The sequence below is a fragment of the Macaca fascicularis genome, chromosome 3 (genome assembly GCF_037993035.2).
Source record: "Macaca fascicularis isolate 582-1 chromosome 3, T2T-MFA8v1.1".
Classification (NCBI taxonomy): Eukaryota; Metazoa; Chordata; class Mammalia; order Primates; family Cercopithecidae; genus Macaca; species Macaca fascicularis.
This window is the reverse complement of record NC_088377.1, coordinates 163,991,046-164,010,394: the sequence shown is the minus strand read 5'-3', so window position 1 is coordinate 164,010,394 and position 19,349 is coordinate 163,991,046. Positions and strand designations below refer to the sequence as shown.

The 19,349-nt window shown below is 36.6% G+C and overlaps 1 protein-coding gene across 9 annotated transcripts in view; it reads left to right on the top strand.

Moving 5' to 3' along the window:
* CADPS2 (calcium dependent secretion activator 2) overlaps positions 1–19,349 on the top strand; it is a 573,333-nt gene that overhangs the window by 485,951 nt on the left and 68,033 nt on the right. For 5 of the 9 annotated variants that reach the window (XM_065542514.2, XM_065542512.2, XM_065542511.2 and 2 more), the window contains 4 exons: positions 12,533–12,674; positions 12,803–12,922; positions 17,406–17,561; positions 18,978–19,125. In XM_065542514.2, coding sequence (XP_065398586.1) covers positions 12,533–12,674; positions 12,803–12,922; positions 17,406–17,561; positions 18,978–19,125 — 566 coding nt within the window. The remainder of the gene's footprint in view (positions 1–12,532; positions 12,675–12,802; positions 12,923–17,405; positions 17,562–18,977; positions 19,126–19,349) is intronic. The other 4 variants (XM_045388493.3, XM_045388491.3, XM_045388489.3 and 1 more) reach the window with 1 other exon arrangement.

Below are 19,349 nucleotides of genomic sequence, written 5' to 3'. Positions count from 1 at the left end.
TCTTCCTGCAGCCCATCTCTGCTCTGACTCTCCAAGGAACTTCTTCACGCTGTTAATACATTTAGAACTTGTTTAAAATTACACTTTATTTAGAACATTTTATATGTTAAAACTGCATGTGCTTTTGCTGCTCTCTTCCCAGAAGGCCACTGCTATATCTTTCTGGTTGTAAACCTAAATTCATGTTTTTATAGTGTTTGTTTAAAGAAAAAATCTTTATTGGTTTTGTTCATGGCTCTAGTCCAGTCTTTCTTAACTTCCTTTGGTTGTTCACCCCTTTGAGTCTGTGACAAAACTGGGGAGGGCGGGGAAATCACATAGATATGAAATTGTTTGTAATATTGTACTTTCCATGGACATCCTAAATTTAGGACACCAGGTTAAAAACCTCTGTTCTAGTAAGAGAGGCATTATGTTAGAATAATTAGCAACATGAGCTTTGGTGCCAGACAGATTCACGTCTCTCTGTCACTTACCACTTGACCTTTGACAATAGCTTAACCTCTCCAAACTCTAGGTGCTGTATCTATAAAAGAAGGAAAATAATAGCACCAACAGTGTCTTTGTCAAGGAGCATTAAATAAGATGATAACTCACATATAATAGATGATAAATAAATATTGTAGATTTTGTTAGTCTTATTCATTCTCCTATCCAATTTCGTTTCATTTCCAAAGATGCTATTATAAGCTTACAATTCCTACCTTAGATTCAACCATAAGGCCTGCTCTCAGTGGTTGCTAATAAACCCACATGCAATTATCCATATGTGAATCATTCATTCTGCAAATTATCCTAAGCCAGGTGTTTTGTTTTGTTTTGTTTTATTTGAGGCAGAGCTTGCTCCATCACCCAGGCTGGAGTGCAGTGGCACAATCTTGGCTCACTGCAACTTCCGCCTCCCAGGTTCAAGCGATTCTCATGCTTCACCTTCTCAAGTAACTGGGATTACAGGCATGCACCACCACGCCCAGCTAATTTTTGTATTTTTAGTAGAGACAGGCTTCCACCATGTTGGCCAGGCTGGTCCCAAAACCCTGACCTCGAGTGATCCACCCTTCTCAGCCTCCCAAAGTGCTGGGATTACAGGTGTGAGCCACGACACCTGGCCCTCAGTCAGTTTTTAAGTTCCAATTTGGTTCCCTCCTGCCACCTACCCAATGTGGAATGACTGTCTTCCTTTCCCAATCTTATATCATCATTCATTTTCTGCTATGAAATTACAGTCAGGTTTTTAATATTATCTTAAGACAAATGTATAACAATAAACCTGCTACCAAAAATAAGTATATATATATAAGGCATTAAGTTCCCTAAATGATAATAAGTAAGTAGGATGTTTTTCTTTTGTTTTGTTTTTTGTTTTTGAGACGGGAGTTTCTTGGGTTTTGTTTATTTGTTTGTTTGTTTTTGAGACAGAGTCTCGCTCAGTTTTCCAGGCTGCAGTGCAGTGGCGCGATCTCGGCTTACTGTAAGCTCCACCTGCGAGGTTCACACCATTCTCCTGTCTCAGCCTCCCAAGTAGTTGGGACCACAGGCGCCCGCCACCACGCCTGGCTAATTTTTTGCATTTTTAGTAGAGACGGGGTTTCACTGTGCTAGCCAGGATGGTCTCGTTCTCCTGACCTCGTGATCCACCCACCTCAGCCTCCCAAAGTGCTGGGATTATAGGCATGAGCCATCGCGCCTGACCATATGTAAGATATTTTTTAACACTGTTTTCTCCATTTGAATGAAAACTCAAGAATCAAACATACTTAGATGTATGTTGGGGATTATTTAAAAATGAGGCATTTATTAATGTTCACCATCAAGCAATTAGTTAAGATGATGAATATTTTAACATATTCAAAATATTGTAATCTATTTTGTAGAGAAAACAAAATATGTTGTGGATTTCTTGCAAGTTCTGTTGGAGAACTTCTACTACAATGAATTAATATTTTTTGATGATATTCCATTCATCTAGAATGAATGGAATTACCTACAATGAATTACTTATCTACAATGAATGGAATATCATTAATTTCAATGAATTAATATTTTTTCATATTTATTTTTAAGAAGAGATTTTTTGTGGCCGGGCGCGGTGGCTCAATCCTGTAATCCCAGCACTTTGGGAGGCCGAGACGGGCGGATCACGAGGTCAGGAGATCGAGACCATCCTGGCTAACACGGTGAAACCCCGTCTCTACTAAAAATACAAAAAACTAGCCGGGCGCGGTGGCGGGCGCCTGTAGTCCCAGCTACTCCGGAGGCTGAGGCAGGAGAATGGTGTAAACCCGGGAGGCGGAGCTTGCAGTGAGCTGAGATCAGGCCACTGCACTCCAGCCCGGGTGACAGAGCAAGACTCCGTCTCAAAAAAAAAAAAAAAAAAAAAAGAGTTTTTTCAATGCAAGTGTAAATTTGTGGGGTAATAAATTAAAACTACAAAATTTTCATAATTGTAACTATGAAAATGTAATTTTCAATCATATTTACAAATATTTAATTCACATATAAATGTGTTTTATATTTCTCTCCTGATTTAACCGTTTCTATACATTGACTACATATCATCTTGTGCTATTTTGTTGTACAGTACTTAGTCAAAATAGAGAAGCATTTAGTGCTGATCTCTTTTGAGCACTGTCAATTTTGAGGGTAAGTCTAGGTCTTGGCTTTTATTTTATGATGATTTGCAGATTTTAGAAAACCTGAATTATTTCTGAGAAAAACAGCTCCTCCATGTAGAGAGGTAAACAGAAAAGTTCCCCAGTGTCATACTTTCCTTTTGGTACTGGGAGTATGGTGTTATCTGGGGAACTGAAATAAAATGCAGTGACTTTTATCCCATACTCACAAGTTTCCATCCAAAATCAAGACCACTGAGTAGTTGATAAAACATAATTCTTATAGCTATTAATATCACCCTTGGTGATACGGAAGACCATTGTTAATAATTGTGTGTTTGTTTTTTTACATTCCTTAGATACTGAGTGATTTACTGAATTCAATTCAAATGTTTAATGTCAACCTGCAGCTGCCCCCAAATTATCCTTTTGGAAAACTATGGGAAAATGTTGAACTTCTATCCTTTTAGTACCCCTTGAAAGAAAAAATCTTACAATGAGGCCATAGCATTACAGTTTTTACCATGTTGACCCAATTAGAGTTATTGTCTAAGTTCCAAATAATTACAATTTTAACTAGTCAGAGGTAATAGGACAGAGAGCTCTGAATGTCCAATATTAGGAAGGGAGTTAATTTGTTGAAAAACAGTGCTTGCTTACATAGGCATAAGTCTGTGTGTGTGTGCATTATGCAAAACAGGCTGTTAATTATATTTAGATTTTTAAACAGTTTGTGATTTATTATTAATAATGTTGAATATTTATGTTTGCTTTCCCAAAATTTAAAATTACTAAGACCTCTCAAACTAATGGAGATATTAGTTAGAATTTGTACTTTATTAGTGGCTTGAAAACTTTATAGCTGAGTTGGGGGTGGTTCATGAATAATTCAGATATCCCAATTGGTTACTTATCTTCCTTATATTAAAATGTTTATGCTTTGATGTTTAAAAATAGCTTTTTATCTTTTGGAGTATGGAAGGGATCTTAAACAAACCTCTTCATTTTCTAGCTGAGGAAACCTAATGCCTAGAGGCAGGAACTCGGGCGGGGGCTTGACAGTAGGGAGTTAAGGACAGAGATGAGTCAGAGCCTGAGTACTGTGTCTCCAGTTCAGTCTCATTTCACTGTAACAAAAGCAGATTCTGTGGGCATTGATAAAATAATATCTTTTTAAGGAAGACAAAAAAGTCCTTGAACTTTTATTTTTTAATGAGAAAATATTTATACGGGCATTGTGTTGTAGGGGGGCAGAGGAAAGGAGTTGGTTAAAGAGTACAGAAAGGATGAGATAAAGGTATGTATGGTCTTAGCATGTATGTTAGGAATCATCTGTGACAAGACTGCTAGGGACTGAACTAATTAGGGAAGGTTCAACACAGCAAATTCGGTTTCTGTTTTAAGGAGAAAAAAAAAAAATCTATCTGGGGTGTGTGCCTTTCCTTACAGTTAGCCGTGATTAGGGAAAGTCATAGCTTGGAGAACTCTTGGAGATGAAATGTGGAGAACCCTTGGAGCTGAAATGTGGTTTTCCTCAAGGGAAGAGCACCAGCTGCACCACAATTTTAGCAACTGTCCCCAATCTCCCACCCCTCACAGACTCACTCACTGATTCCCAGAGCAAGACTGATGATGAAAACAAGGCCTCCATTTCTGGCCAAAAAAGACCGAGCTCTCACTTCGCCCTCTACCCTGCCTTCATCTACCCCAGTCTACTCCCCTACTAAAGAGGTAATTTAATGGGCAATCAGTTTAAATGGTATCTAAGGAAACAATTTTGAAGGAGAGCTGTATTAAAATTGAGGGAAGATAAATGTTTTCATAATGAAGTAATTAGCACGATGGTTCAATGATACTGGGTGACTATAAAGCTAGTACAAATAGATTCTACCCTTGCACGCTATTTCCACAGTTGTTCTGTCAATAATATATAAGGCAAGTGACCGCGTCTGACAAATGGAAGCCATCTGCAAATGGCACAAATCATTTCTTTCAGCACTACTGAAAGGCAAACCCTTGGAGCTAGTCACCTTTTAATCTGTGGATATGCTAGCAAGTGGCAAATGACCATTCTATTGGGAACTGGTTCCCAACTGAAAAATACCACGGTGCTGCTTCTTTAATTAACAGCCTTTTCACATTACTAGCACATTAAAGCCATCCCAAAGAACACCCGTGCTTATATAATCAATGTCACAGCGTCTCTGCCTAAACGAATAATAAATGTTCCTGCTCTACACTAAGTGAAAACCTATTCTCCAAGACTTTCACCTTCATAAAGATGGGCTCATAAAAATCGAAAAAGGAAAAATTGGAATGTGGTCTCATGAGGATAAAAAGGCTAGTGTTAATAATTAACAAGGAGAGTGAAGTGGAGTCAAATTAGCCATAATAGAGCCCAGAGTGACTGGCAAAGTCACCTCTCATTATCAAAAAACTCATTAAGAAATGAAGAGGTGGAAATCCCGCTGGGTTATTCTCACACTTAGGCTGTATCAGAGATTATTTTTCAGATTTCTTTCAAATGAAGGACTGTTAGGTCACCATATTGTATATTAGGTTAATCTTCAAGCTTTGAAATATGGAAGGCTGACACCTGCGTGTTATTCTATTTCAAGTGCTTAAATGAGCTGTGCATCTGAAATTCACGAATTGGTGTTTATAGATATATCTGGATATACATATACCAGGGACAATGCAGAAAGGGTATAACATCTAGATTAAAGCAAAGCTGTGTGTGCCAGCTTAGTTTTATAAGTATGCACTTTACAAATGATGAAATAAGGGCCAAAATGTGAGAATATATTTAACTCTAATCCCCAGAGTTGACTGAATTCAAAATGGTGTGTCAGAATTTGTTTTACTGACCAGTATGGTAAAGGAAATATAAAAGCAAGAAGTCACTACCTTTTTCCCCTCAGTTGAATTCCACAGTACTGTTCTAATTTCTTTTTTTGTTTTTGTTTTGTTTTGTTTTGTTTTTTGAGACAGAATTTCGCTCTTATTGCCCAGGCTGGAGTGCAATGGCGTGCTCTTGGCTCACTGCAACCTCCGCCTCCCAGATTCAAGCGATTCTCCTGCCTCAGCATCCCAAGTAGCTGGGATTACAGGCATGTGCCACCACACCCGGCTAATTTTTATATTTTTAGTAGAGGTGGGGTTTCTCCATGTAGGTCTGGCAGGTCTGGAACTCCTAACCTCAGGTGATCTGCCCGCCTTGGCCTCCCAAAGTGCTGGCATTACAGGCGTGAGCCACCACGCCCGACCTGTTCTAGTGTCTTTACTACTTGTAGACTTTTTAAAAATTTAAATCTGCTTTTTATATTTTCAGAGGGTTTAGTGGCTTCAAGATAATAACCTACTCTAAAATGCCAGTGTGTTTTTTGTAACAGATTAACCAGAACACCTGTAACTTCTGAAAACCATGGACATCAGGAAACCCACCCTTGAGAGAGTTATTGATCATGATATAGCTGTACTCAATCATTCCCATTGGTGGGGCAAGTATTGTGGGACATTAACTCAAAGATTAGAAGGCTGTGCATAGCTTGAGTAAAATTACAGACTTTTCTATTTGCCTTTAATATTTCATAATCTCATAAAAAAAAAAACAAAACAGCATAAGGACTGCTGGACCATAAGACTTCTTTGTTTATCTTTGCCTTATTAGCTTTGGTTAGGATTTATATTGATTTTTCTGAATTAATCTCACACGAAACAAGTGCTTAATGCCTGCAGTTTACAAATCCTAGGCCCCTTGCAAATACATGGATAAATAAGAAATGATTCCTCCCCTTGAAAAGCATAAAATCTAGTGGAGGATATGCACACATATACACAGATAACTGAATGCAGTAGATTGTAGAAGTATAACTCAAATTATGTGTACCATCCTATGAAATTTTTTCATTATAGTTTTAAACTTGGATTTGTTGCCCAAAAAGTAAGAAACGTTTAACAGCTGTGTTCTATCACTTCTTGTCGCTTTCTCTCCCTAGATAGACATATATGTGTATGAATATATATTAGCAAGTGCCACCAGGGAAAAGGAAGAGCTGGATATGATTTTAGGGGTTATTATGCTAGTTAATGTATACATTAATATTACCAAACTATAAAATTACTTATCAACTTTTTAATTAAAAGGACAATAGAATCCAATGTGTTTCCTAGTCTACTTAAATCGGATGCTCTTGGAGTTTCCGTTAGGAGGTAGATTATTATTGATATTTATTCAATAATCAGACATTTATTGAGTGACTACTTAATGTGCCAGATTCTTAGCTGGGTGCTATTCCTAGATCTCAGGGAGGGATAAAGCGGTTGGGGGTGGGTTGGGGGGAGTGAGAGAGAGAAAGTAGGTGAGTGTTTTCCTTTTACATAATGCTGTTCTAGACTGCAGTTCTCCTGGCTTTTCTCCTGAAGCCCATATTCATATTTCCTGTTTCTGTGATGGGAGTCTTCATTATATGCATTTGTCAACATGAAGAGTGACTTATTAATTTTCTTAGTCCACTGTGCTTGCTTTGCTTAGAGTTGATACAATTTGTAGTCTCTTAAATAATTGTTTTATGGCAAAGTCTGTTGATTTTATTGTGGTTGGTATTGTCTGTTTGTTTTGCTGGTCATGAATTACACATTTCCTTCTGAAATGCCTAATTTGAAGTTTAAGGAGAAAAATCATTCTTTCTGGTAATCCACTAAAGCTGGCTAATTGGAAGAGGATGAGCACTATAAAATTAGATTATATGGGTTCAAGAGTCAGCAGCATATTTTTACCCTAAAAACAATATATGAATTCTTTTATTTGCTTAATCTTTATTTTACCCAGTGATTACTGTCTCAGTAATTGTTATTAATTGGATCATAGTTTAAATTTAAATTCTCTGTTGAAATCTTACTACTAAAAGCCTATGACAAGTACTTTTATAAATGTAAGACTTTTTAGTATGAAAATAATCAACACTAATTTATTATCGGGGATTTTCAAAATAATTGGGCATATTGCATCCTGGGTTTAGCTTATATTTAAGCCATTTGTTTTCTTTTTGCCATTTCTGATTGTACCATAGGGCTCGATGTCATTGATGCCTCATTATTTTCTAACAAGGTGATATTTGGAAACATGGAATCTTTTGGGGAAAAAGGTTATTTTTTTTATCTGAAAAGTAGGTGCTGCTTTTCCCCTTAGATGGTAATCACTTTTTGAGACTCATTCTGAGCAGCTCTTTTCACTCCCACATACTTGGGTATGGTGTCAGAAGTGCTCTCGGATGAGGCCACATTAAGAACTTGCCTCTTCCAATGAACTGTTGTAATGGGTGCTTTGTAAAGGCTTGATTTGGACAGGTGACAGCCCCAAATCATAACCTATCCTTATTAAACCATATGGAGAAGATAGAAGCACTTACTATGATGCCTCGGGCTACATATTAAGAGGGGCTTTTGACAGTGTCTGATAGGAGTGGAATGCAAGCTGCCATATGGACAACTAAGGAAGGAGCATACATTTACATAGACAAGTGTAGTGTAGTGTGTGTTTCTGTAGCTTGTCTTTGGAAACCAAATATTCTCTTTCCTTTCTTTCCCCCTCCTTGTGTATTTCTCTTTATTTCTCCTTTCTTCCCTCCCCCACCCCTCCTCTCCCTCTCCCCCTCCCCTCTATCATTTTCTCTTTGTCTGTCTCCCCCATTTCTCCCCCACTCCCTCCTTCCCCTTTCTGTCTAATTACCAAAGAAATAATACTGCCAATTTTCTAAAACTTTCAAATGTGGGTTTATAATTTGATTTTTTTTTTCAAATAAAAAAGAACTTTTTGCTGAATTCTGAGCAAACTTTTGGCTAGAATTTAAGATTTTTTTGTAGTTCATAGGAAATATAGGTAATCTTCATTTTCTTTAAATCCTGCAGGATATTTGCTATCAAGATTCATAACTGACCAGAGAAAATCCTTTCTTTGCCACATTCATTAAAATAAGGAACATAACATAACCAACTTTCATATTCATTAGAATTTTTAGCAGTCTGATCTTGTACATATGGGTTAAAAATAGAACTTGTGGCCGGGCGCGGTGGCTCAAGCCTGTAATCCCAGCACTTTGGGAGGCCGAGACGGGTGGATCACGAGGTCAGGAGATCGAGACCATCCTGGCTAACACAGTGAAACCCTGTCTCTACTAAAAGAAAATACAAAAAACTAGCCGGGTGAGGTGGCGGGTCCCTGTAGTCCCAGCTACTCGGGAGGCTGAGGCAGGAGAATGGCGTAAACCCGGGAGGCGGAGCTTGCAGTGAACTGAGATCCGGCCACTGCACGCCAGCCTGGGCGACAGAGCGAGACTCCGTCTCAGAAAAAAAAAAATATATATATATATATAGAACTTATAGCCATCTTATCTAATGCTATATATTTTAAACAAAGTATGAGGGGTATATACAGGCCTCAATAGGTTTTATAGGTATCATTTAATACAATCTTCTGAATAATAATGTAGTAATCTTAGTATTCAAGTATTCATTCATCCAACAAACATTTGATTACTTGCTCTGAGCCAGGGACTTTTCTGGAACTTAGAATACAGATATAGTTCCTGCCTTGAGAACCTTAAATCCTTGTAGGCAGCGAGAAATATGTCAGCGAGAAATATGTCAGCAAGAGAAGATCACTTTTATAACAAAAACCACAGTGGAAACCTGTCCAGGGTAGAGAGTAAACAAGAGAAGCCAGTAATTGGGCAAGGGGACAGCAGAATGAAGCATTTCTAGAAAAGATTTGAGGAGCAAGTGTATATTGAATCATGAAAATCATTATGACTGTACCGCAAGAAATGAAAGGTAAGGCAACAGAAATGAGCTGGAGAAGTAACTTGAAGACAGATCTTGGAAAGCTTTCATACCATGCTCAGGCTTTTGAAGCTTGTCATAATGATCCACTAAAAGATTATAAGCTTTAGAGGTGACATTCTTAGTTTTATATTTCAGCAAGCCCCTCTGCTTATGATTTTGAGAAGATGGATTGGCAGAGGAAATATTAGGATCCTAAAGACCAGTTAGGTTATTATTGCATTAATCAAGACAGGAGATGAGAGGGCTGGACTAGTGCAACAGCAGTAGTGATGAAGAGAGCACGGTAACTTACTGAAAGATACTAAGAATATAAAATACACCAGTCTTGATGACTAATTGGTTGTCAGAGTGAGGAATGGTAGTTTTACAGAGGTTAACATGGAGTTTTTATATCAAATCCTGGTTCTATTAATGACTAATGATCTTAGACAAGTATCCTAAACTCTCTATGCCTCAGTTACCTTATTGATAAGTTTTAAAAAATAGTTCCAGCCGGGCGCGGTAGCTCACACCTGTAATCCCAGCACTCTGGGAAGCCAAAGCAGGTGGATCACATGAGGTCGGAAGTTCGAGACCAGCCTGACCAGCAAGGAGAAACCCTTTCTCTACTAAAAATACAAAAATTAGCTGGGCATGGTGGCACACGTCTGTAATCCCAGCTACTCGGGAGGCTGAGGCAGGAGAATCACTTAAACCCAGGAGGCAGAGGTTGCAGTGAGCCAAGGTCGCGCCACTGCACTCCAGCCTGGGCTGCAAGAGCGAGACTCCATCTCAAAAAATAAATAAATAAATAAATAAATAAATGAACAGTTCCTCCCTTGTAGAGTTTCTGTGATGATTAAATGAGATAAGGCACAGATAGGACTTCACATAGTGCTTGGTACTCCAAATATGCTAGGGAAGAGAAGGAGGAAGAAGAGAATGAGAGTTCTTAAGTAGAGACCCAATAAATGCAGATATCAGTATATTTTTTAAATTTGAGTACTATAGTGAATTAGATGGTTTGAATGAGAATATTTTATCCTTAAAGTTTAGCATGCTCATTTAGGTGGCATTTGATGAAAGTAACTGAATTTTTTGAGCTGTAGTACCTTCTAGCTTGATGATTGAATCTCCAGGAATAAATAAAGCTTCTTTCAGTGTGCTAATGAAAACATCATTAAGATAACATTAGTCTCCTAAATAAGACACCTATCATTAAGTATGATTATCGTTCACAATTTAATGGGAAATATTTTAGCATATAGCTGAGCTGGGAAAAGATTATTTAGCCACAAAAAAATACTAACCCATATCAATTAGAGGTAGAAAAAAATCTGTTGTATTTCCTTCTGTGTCTAGAATTACTTCCCATACCAATTTATGTACCTGTAGTTGTCCAGCCTCTGACAAGTTTCAGAAACTCATAAAGTAACATATCGAAGACATCTTCATATACATGCCACCGTGATATACATCATTTATATACATCATTTAGACCAAGATCTAAAACACTCTTAGGCTTTTGGGATATTTTTGCCCTGAAGAAGATAGTGTAGGAAGTTGTCACAGTGAGTATTTTATAAGACACTGCTATTGGACTTGCTAGTAATTAGATTTAGTAATGATACGCATATATAGCTATTCAGATCCATAAAAGTGGATGAGATTACTAACTTTTCCCCAGCTTCTCCCTCTTCACCCTAGTCAAAGCCACTATCATCCTTTACCTAATCTATTGCAGTAAACAACTGAGTACTAACCTTTTTCTCTGTTTTCACCCCTGGCTACCTAGTCCATTTTCCACACAGCAGCCAGAGAGATCATATCATGTCACTCCTCTGCATAATCATAAGCATCGTCAAGCTTCCCATCACAGCCACTACGAGCAACACTACTTACTCAGTCCTAGGATCTAGACCCTGCTGTGGGCTGCCCCTCCCCCTCCCTCAGTCTATTGCAGTTACTCTGGCCTTTCATCTCTCTGCAAAGACCCAAGCTTATTCTTCCCCAAAACTTGTTTGCTAGCTGTTCCCTCTACCTGGAAACCACCCCTTTAAGTCTTCCATGGAAGGTTCTTCTGTCACTTAGATTCAACTAAAGTACCATCTCTTTAGGAATACGTTTCCTGACCACACAGTATATTTTTAAATTCGCACATTTTCACTTTGAGGGCCACAATGGGGCTTAGGGCATGTTCTTTGAGAAATATTTACAATTCATGGTATTGTCATCTAAAATAAATTCTTTATTAAATATTACTTAGCATTACTTACTGTTTTCCTATAGATGCTCTGTTTTTTCATGGTGCAACTTAGGTACATACTCACCTGTATTTTAATAAAATTGTATCATCTGCATAGAAAACATTCATCACCTGAAAAAGGTGAGTGTACCTTGCCCAGCAGCCTTGTGGCACAAATTCTGAGACTTCTGTCACTACTTTAGGTAGGATGTTCCATACTATCATTTGTTAAAGACAAATGGAAAACTGAAAAATCCATGTGATATGCTGACTGTTTTTAAATACAGATATGCAAAATTGAATGACTAAAAACAAAACTCCACAAATAACTATAATGTTCATGAATCAAAATAGATATTCCCAAACCCACAGACACCCTCTTGAGTGAACAAGAATAGCTTTTACAAGTAATCAAGCTTACCTCATAGAATTGAGCAGATTTAGCTCCTTTGTGATACACAGCATAGCACAGAGGTTGTAACTCTGCTTAATTGCTGTATTTACATGTGTCGGGACCTTCAGGGGAGCTGGCAGCTCCCTTGAATTTCCAGCGAGTGGTCATGTGCCTATGTGTTAAACCTCTTAGAAAATAAAAACATACCACCTGCCAGGAGAATTTTAGAGAGGTATTATCTATTTGTGTTTTGACAGTCATATATAGAAGGCTAATTATACTTTTTGATCAGTTTCCATGATCTGATATTCAATATGGGGGATATGATGTACTCTCATCTGCATTTTATCAGTTCTTCTGTGTCAGACTTTCTCAGGAAACATGTTTTTTTTGGCCTATATTTTCCAAATGTCTGATATTATCCCTCTGACAAACACTGTTTCTGCTTGGCTATTTCAGCACTTCTGTGTAATGGAAAATTTCACAAACACTTGCAAGAAATCTTTGTACCCTTGGTTGTCCGCTACGTGGATCTCATGGAGTCCTCCATCGCCCAGTCAATTCACAGAGGTTTTGAGCAGGAGACATGGCAACCTGTCAAGTAGGTATCTTACCTAGTGTCCGTAGAGCACCTGCCTCTTCAACCTTGACCTTATGATTTTACTTAGATTGGCCATCTGTAGTTATCGCTTATGGTGGTCCCTTCCCACGTTGTTTGTTTCTTTACAGGAATATCGCCAACAGTCTTCCCAATGTAGCTCTTCCAAAAGTTCCAAGTCTGCCTCTTAATCTTCCACAGATTCCTAACATTTCTACTCCTTCGTGGATGCCTTCTTTATATGAGTCCACGTGTGTATTCCTCACTTATTTCCTGGTGATGTGTTGGCTGGTGCATGGCCTGGGCTGTGTTCTGCGCAGATGTGTTTAGACTGCATGGCATTTATCATCGTTGGTTGAGGAATACTGCTTTTTTTAATTTTGAGTTTTTTAAGCTAGTAAGCTAAGCTTAGCATATCTGTAATGAATGATGTCGATTAAAAAGAAAAAATACACTAGTTTAATGTAGTTCATATGTAATATGTGGGATAGGAATCATTTGGTGACATTCTACCCTAAGTAAATCATTTGGTGACATGGTACCCTAAGTAAAATAACCAGAGTTCTTCTTAAGTATAGGCATTTTGAGGATTCTTAGCTCCAGCTTTATTACTGACCAGATGACTCACCTTGTGCAACTAGAAAACCTTTGGAAGAATGGTTTCAAGAATATAATGTTTTTCTATTTTTATCTTAGTCTCAACTTCTAAAAAACAGTACTACATCATGCAGGGAAGGGGTTGTCCTTTCATTGCCAAAACCAGGAAGTTCTTCTTTTGTTCTTTTATTATGCAGTTGGTATATCCTGGTATTTTTAAATAGTCTTTATATCATCAAAAACCATATTAACTTCACATCATGATGAGTTTGCCTGTTGCAGAATCAGCAACTAAGAAACACTGAAGTGAACAGGAATGGGATTTTAAATTTATCAGGTCTGAATTTAGATCTTAGCTTATTAATTGTAAGTCTTTCTTAACCTGAGCTTTTTCCTCAACTCTAAAACAATTATGACACCTAATTGAAAGATGATGTTTTTGTGATGATTCTTAAAAAAAAAAAAAACTGTATTGAGGCACATCCTAGGCTCTCAATAAATGATTAGTACTATTGGCATATCCTAGGCACCCAGTAAATAATAATTAGTACTACTATACATTGTTGTTTTTGTTATTATTGCTATCATCAGGCATCATCATTATAATTTATAATGGTATAGCTTTTAAAACTATACCTCACAGCGATCAGAACGAAGTAATAGTCCTAGTTTACAAATGGGAAAACTTGGGCAGTTACCTGCTTTGCCCAAGATCTCATATGAAATCAACTAGAAAGAATAATCATGAAAGGAAGAAAAATAGCTTCCATTTATTGAGAATTTACTGTGTTTCCAGTACATTGCCAAGTTATTTATCTCATTTAATCTTTATAACAACCTCATATCATTATCCCCATTTTACAGTTAAGGAAACTAAGTCATAAGGAAACTAAGAAACAAAACTTACCCAATATCTCACAGCAAGTAAGTGACAGAGGCAACATTTGAACCCAGGTTTGTTTGACTACAGATTCCTCACTCCTGTCATTAATTTGTTCTGCTCTCACAGAACATTGTGTTTAAGAACTTGCTGTTTTTCTACCTGTCTCACCACCAACTGCAAATCCACACCCAGTCAGGTATGCACACAATCAAGAAAAGAGATAGGAAAAGACCAAGAAAGAGAATAACTTGCAAAGTAATACAGCAGTATTTCTCCAAGTTAAACATCATAACTACATTCATAATACTCACTAGGATGTTATGTTACATGTGAATTTTTTTTCTTACAGATAAATGCTTTTGGCCATTAGAGTGTGTAAAGTGGTGTCTGTGTGTGCTCAGAAAATTACCTACAAAGTATAATGAACCTAAGTGTATGATTTTTTGTTATTTTTTACACTGTTTTATAATTTAACTCATTTTCTTCCTAATTTCTCATCTATTTAACACTTGATTTTAGCCAAGAACACTATCATGGGCATTATCCTGTGAAATTTAGTTTTTTGTTAGTACTCTTTTATTAACTTTGGGATTTTTATGAACTCCGAATCCCTTATTGAGGACTCTTTTTTAAAGTATGTTAATCTCAGGACAGAAATAATGACAAATTGGGGCTTTATAAGTAAAGTGATCGTGCTTTCACCATTCTGGGGAAATTGAAAAATGTTTTTTACAAGTTGATCACCATTATCTTTACCTACCAAGGTTATCAACATTAGGTTCTTTGTCAGAGTGTCCAGAATTACTCATAACGTTACGATGGTATTGCCATTTGTTTTTTGAAGTTTGAAACGTAACAAGAAACATTTATATTTAACATAAAGAATTAAAAATACAACTACTGATTAAATACGAAGAATATAAAAGTAACCATGGTTTTGAAGATACATCCCTGCCTACTAATGCATAAATCATGCAAGGATTGCTCATCCACGTATCTATCTGTATATAAATCTTTATTGTTTTTTTTTTCTCTAGAAATGAATGCCAGTAAGTTAAGTTTCCTGCTGGCATTTTTAGGAAATTATCTCAGAGTCACTTATTCACATTTGAATTCTTTAATCTGTTAATAATACCTTTAGGAATAGGTCACTGATTAGAAATAATTTTAAAATGAAAAAGCTCTGAATAAATTGCAGGTTATATGTACTAACTCCAGAGAAAGCCTACTCACATTTTTTTCATATATCTGTCTAATTATAACAAACACTTGTTTTCTTAATTACATTCCCAATTAAACACATTTATTGTCAAGAATCTTACTATAGAATCAAACAGAAGAAAAATATAACCATATCTCTATAAAGGTTATTGTATATTATTAGAAAATCTATTTTTAGTAGAATTCTGCCTTTACCAATAGAGATTTTGTTTTATGATGTTTTTCCTTGTCATTGTGTTGTTAAAGAATATATACATTTCAAATAGTTACATTTCTCCAAAGTAAAAAGATTATAAGAAGTAGATTTGCTTCTTCGCCAATTGTATTCAGTTATTGTTAAGACTTAGTTCCTCTAATCTACCAAACTGTACACTGTGGATGTGAAAGGAGATTTTGTTTGGTCTTTTTTTCTCTTAATTGTATTACATATGGCAAAAGGAGAAATAAAGGTAGTGTTTTTTCAACATTTTCACTGTAGAATCAGCATGGTGTTGTCTGGTTCTCTTATTTAATGGTGCATTTGAGGCACTGAATATTAAGGTGAAGAGATTTAAGTGAATAAAGCGCTATGGGAGTGTTCACTGCTTTGCTGTGATTGGTCCCTAGAGAACTTAAATCTGAGGGCATTTTGGCTAGACAAGGAGATCAGGAGGAATTACTGGCAGAATGAGAAGAGAAAAGCAATGTAGGTTTGTGATAGAGCTTTGATGCTGAGGCCAGGGTGGAGGGCAGAAATAAGTTTTTCATTAGTCAAGAGCAAGAGGTGACTTTTTTTCTAAGCTAGCTCATTAAGATATATTTAGCTAAATAATGTGGTGCTTTAAACAATTTATTTTTTTAAGTTTTACTTTAAGTTCTGGGATACATGCACAGAATGTGCAGGTTTGTTGCATAGGTATTTTCCACTGCGATGTTGTAATAAATGAGTTTATTTCTTTAATTTTCTTTTGTAGACTAGAAATACAAATTTGAAGTTAGTATATGTGAAGCAATTGTTGGAAAGCTGAGAACAAATGAATCATACAGCAGCTTTGTTTTTCTGCTTTTGCTTTTATGCTTTTTATAGTTAAATTTCAATATGTTTTGGTGTAGGAATATTTTACTTTCAAAACATTTGTTTCTGTATTAGCCTATGTACTTGCATAATGGAAAGTAATAGCATGACCCTTTGCCAAAATATTATATGAGTTACCTTCTTACATGGGCTGATAGCACAGTCCTCTAGAGTAATTTCACCATAGTAGTGAATGCTTAGCAAATCTTGACTCCACAGTTAGGTATAAAGAACTGAAATGCATTGTTTTTCTCCATCTTTAGAGCACCCTGAATGTCATTCCTCTGTTAGACCACACCTTCCACTAAGTTGGGTTTTAATAAGCCAGAAAAGGCAAAAAATGAAAATAAAAGATTGCTTCCCTATCTAGCCCATTTTATTTCCAGTACCTGTCTCACCTTTACCTATAATTGAGAAATTCAGGGACCCTATATTCTACACACGTGTAGATAGACAGAAACCACCATGGTGACAGAAGCACATATGCATGAATAACGGCAAAGGTACTGGTTGCTAACATAAGAATTTTCCTGCATAAAACATAATTTTGGGGATTTGCAAGAATCTTTATCCTAGTGAACAGTTACAATGTTTGTTCTTATGTACACAATATAATTTCCTTAGTAAAGTATACGTATCCATTTTACCTCTTTGTATGAAACCCTACCACCATATTTTTTTTGTTGTTTTTGTTTTGTTTTGCTTTTTTTGAGACGGAGTCTTGCTCTGTCGCCCAGGCTGGAGTGCAGTGGTGCCCTACCACCATATTTATTTCTATTTTATTCTCCTTGCCCTGCCTTATTAAGAATTGTAAAGGAACAATTAGAAGGCTGAACAAAGAAAATATTGGATCATTCAAGATTTTATATGATTTTTTTTCACTGATGGCAATTGATACAGAAAAGAAAAAACAATGTATTAATGATAAATCTAATTAACAGGGGGAGTTCATGATGTTCATTTTTCCTTTTTCTTCTAGCAATGGCTCAGCAACATCAGAAGACCTTTTTTGGAAACTTGATGCACTGCAAATGTTTGTCTTTGATCTGCACTGGCCAGAACAGGAATTTGCCCACCACTTAGAGCAAAGACTTAAACTAATGGCCAGTGATATGCTAGAGGCCTGTGTCAAAAGGTAGACATGTATTTTCAAATTGCTGCTTAATGTTCCAGCACCCAAAAATATCACTTTTTATCAAGTACCTAATATATTATTGTCACAGCCAAGGTTTCATTATGCACTACTATTCCAACATTTAATGAGCATTAGGTTATCTTGATTCAATTCTGAGGACCCATGTAATTGATGAAATTGGCTGGATACTTTTTTTCAGGTCTCCCAACGATTGCCTTAATCAGTAACATCTATACCATATTAATGGTTTCTTTAGGGCTTATTGTTATCTCTCTGGGAATACTGTGCTTTAAATTCCCAAGGTAATATCTCCTGAGACATATGAAAAAGGCCTGTTATGTTCTGTATGCATTATGTACTGTGTGTGTGTGCTGTGAAATGGCATAGTAAACTCAAAATAGGATCAGCACCATCAGTTGTTCTGGGATTACTATTTTCTGGTATTTTCTGTCCACATCTGATGAGTTCCATCTACCTGCTTACATTCTTTATAACTTAACTGGAAATAAGTTATGAGGCTTTGTATTCTTCCAAATGTGCTTTCATTTTATAATAGTTTTACAAAATCAGCTTTGCATCCTAATTGGTCAAGCATTTTTTTTCCGTTGTCCTTGTTCATTATGTATACAAGGACAATATGGAGCCACATATTAGAAAAGCATTCAAACACTGGTGAGGCCAATTGGATATTTCTGAAATCTTGAAACCAAGAAAAAAAAATCTGTCTTTAGAATAATGTTCAGTGACCCCTTAAGGCAAAGCCCTGGATTAGGTAGTTTAATGTTTTTAAAAAATCATGTTTGATTTTCATGTCTCAAATCTGTGGATTTTCATAGGATACTTCAGCAAAACCAATTCAAATTGCTCATGATGCAGTTTCTTTCAAAACCCTGTCTGCAATTTTAGGTTTTTGAAAGAGAATGTAAGTGACATAAAAGAATTACACATTGTCTGTCGTACATTGATTACGATGTTTAGAGTTTTCTAGACTTGTGCTTATTTTTTTTCTAATTTGGTAAGCCCTCGCATAGAGGATATTTTCTGCTTAAATGCATACAAGTGTGTGATTTTTCTACTTGTAAATTCAGACAATTAATTCAGACAATAACTGAAATTACGAGTTTTTTTCCATTAAATGTGGTACTCTATATATAACAAAAAGCTTCATTTGGGTTGTGATACTGCCTGAGTGACTGGATGAAGCTAGGCTTAATATAAAAATATCACAATCTGATCTTTCGTTGAGACACCTGAAAAGAAAAGCATCCCACCCCTTAGTGCCCAAGCACTACCACACTGCTTACTCCTTATTTGCATGTTTTAAATTAGCATCTTATAGAGTTGATTTCACTTTTTACAAGACAGGTGAGGTGTATAGCAGAATTTCTTACTCTGAATTCATGTTTTAAAAACTAGAACAAGAACTGCATTTGAACTCAAGCTACAAAAGGCAAGCAAAACAACTGACTTACGCATTCCAGCTTCTGTTTGCACTATGTTTAATGTATTAGTCGACGCCAAAAAGCAAAGCACCAAACTCTGTGCCCTGGATGGAGGACAAGAGGTATGTAGAATTTGCCACATGGGGAAAGGAAGCACAGGGTGCCTTGGCATGCGAGATGCTCTTTCCACAAGGCATTCTCTAGATTGGATTGAAAAGACCAAGTTCTCCAGCACCAAATGTTTGATCTTTTCTTTATTATAATAATAGAATGCCCGTTATCCTTTGCTCATGTCGGTTTCTCCTTTTTGATATAAATACGGTCTAAAATTGTATAAGTGGCCATG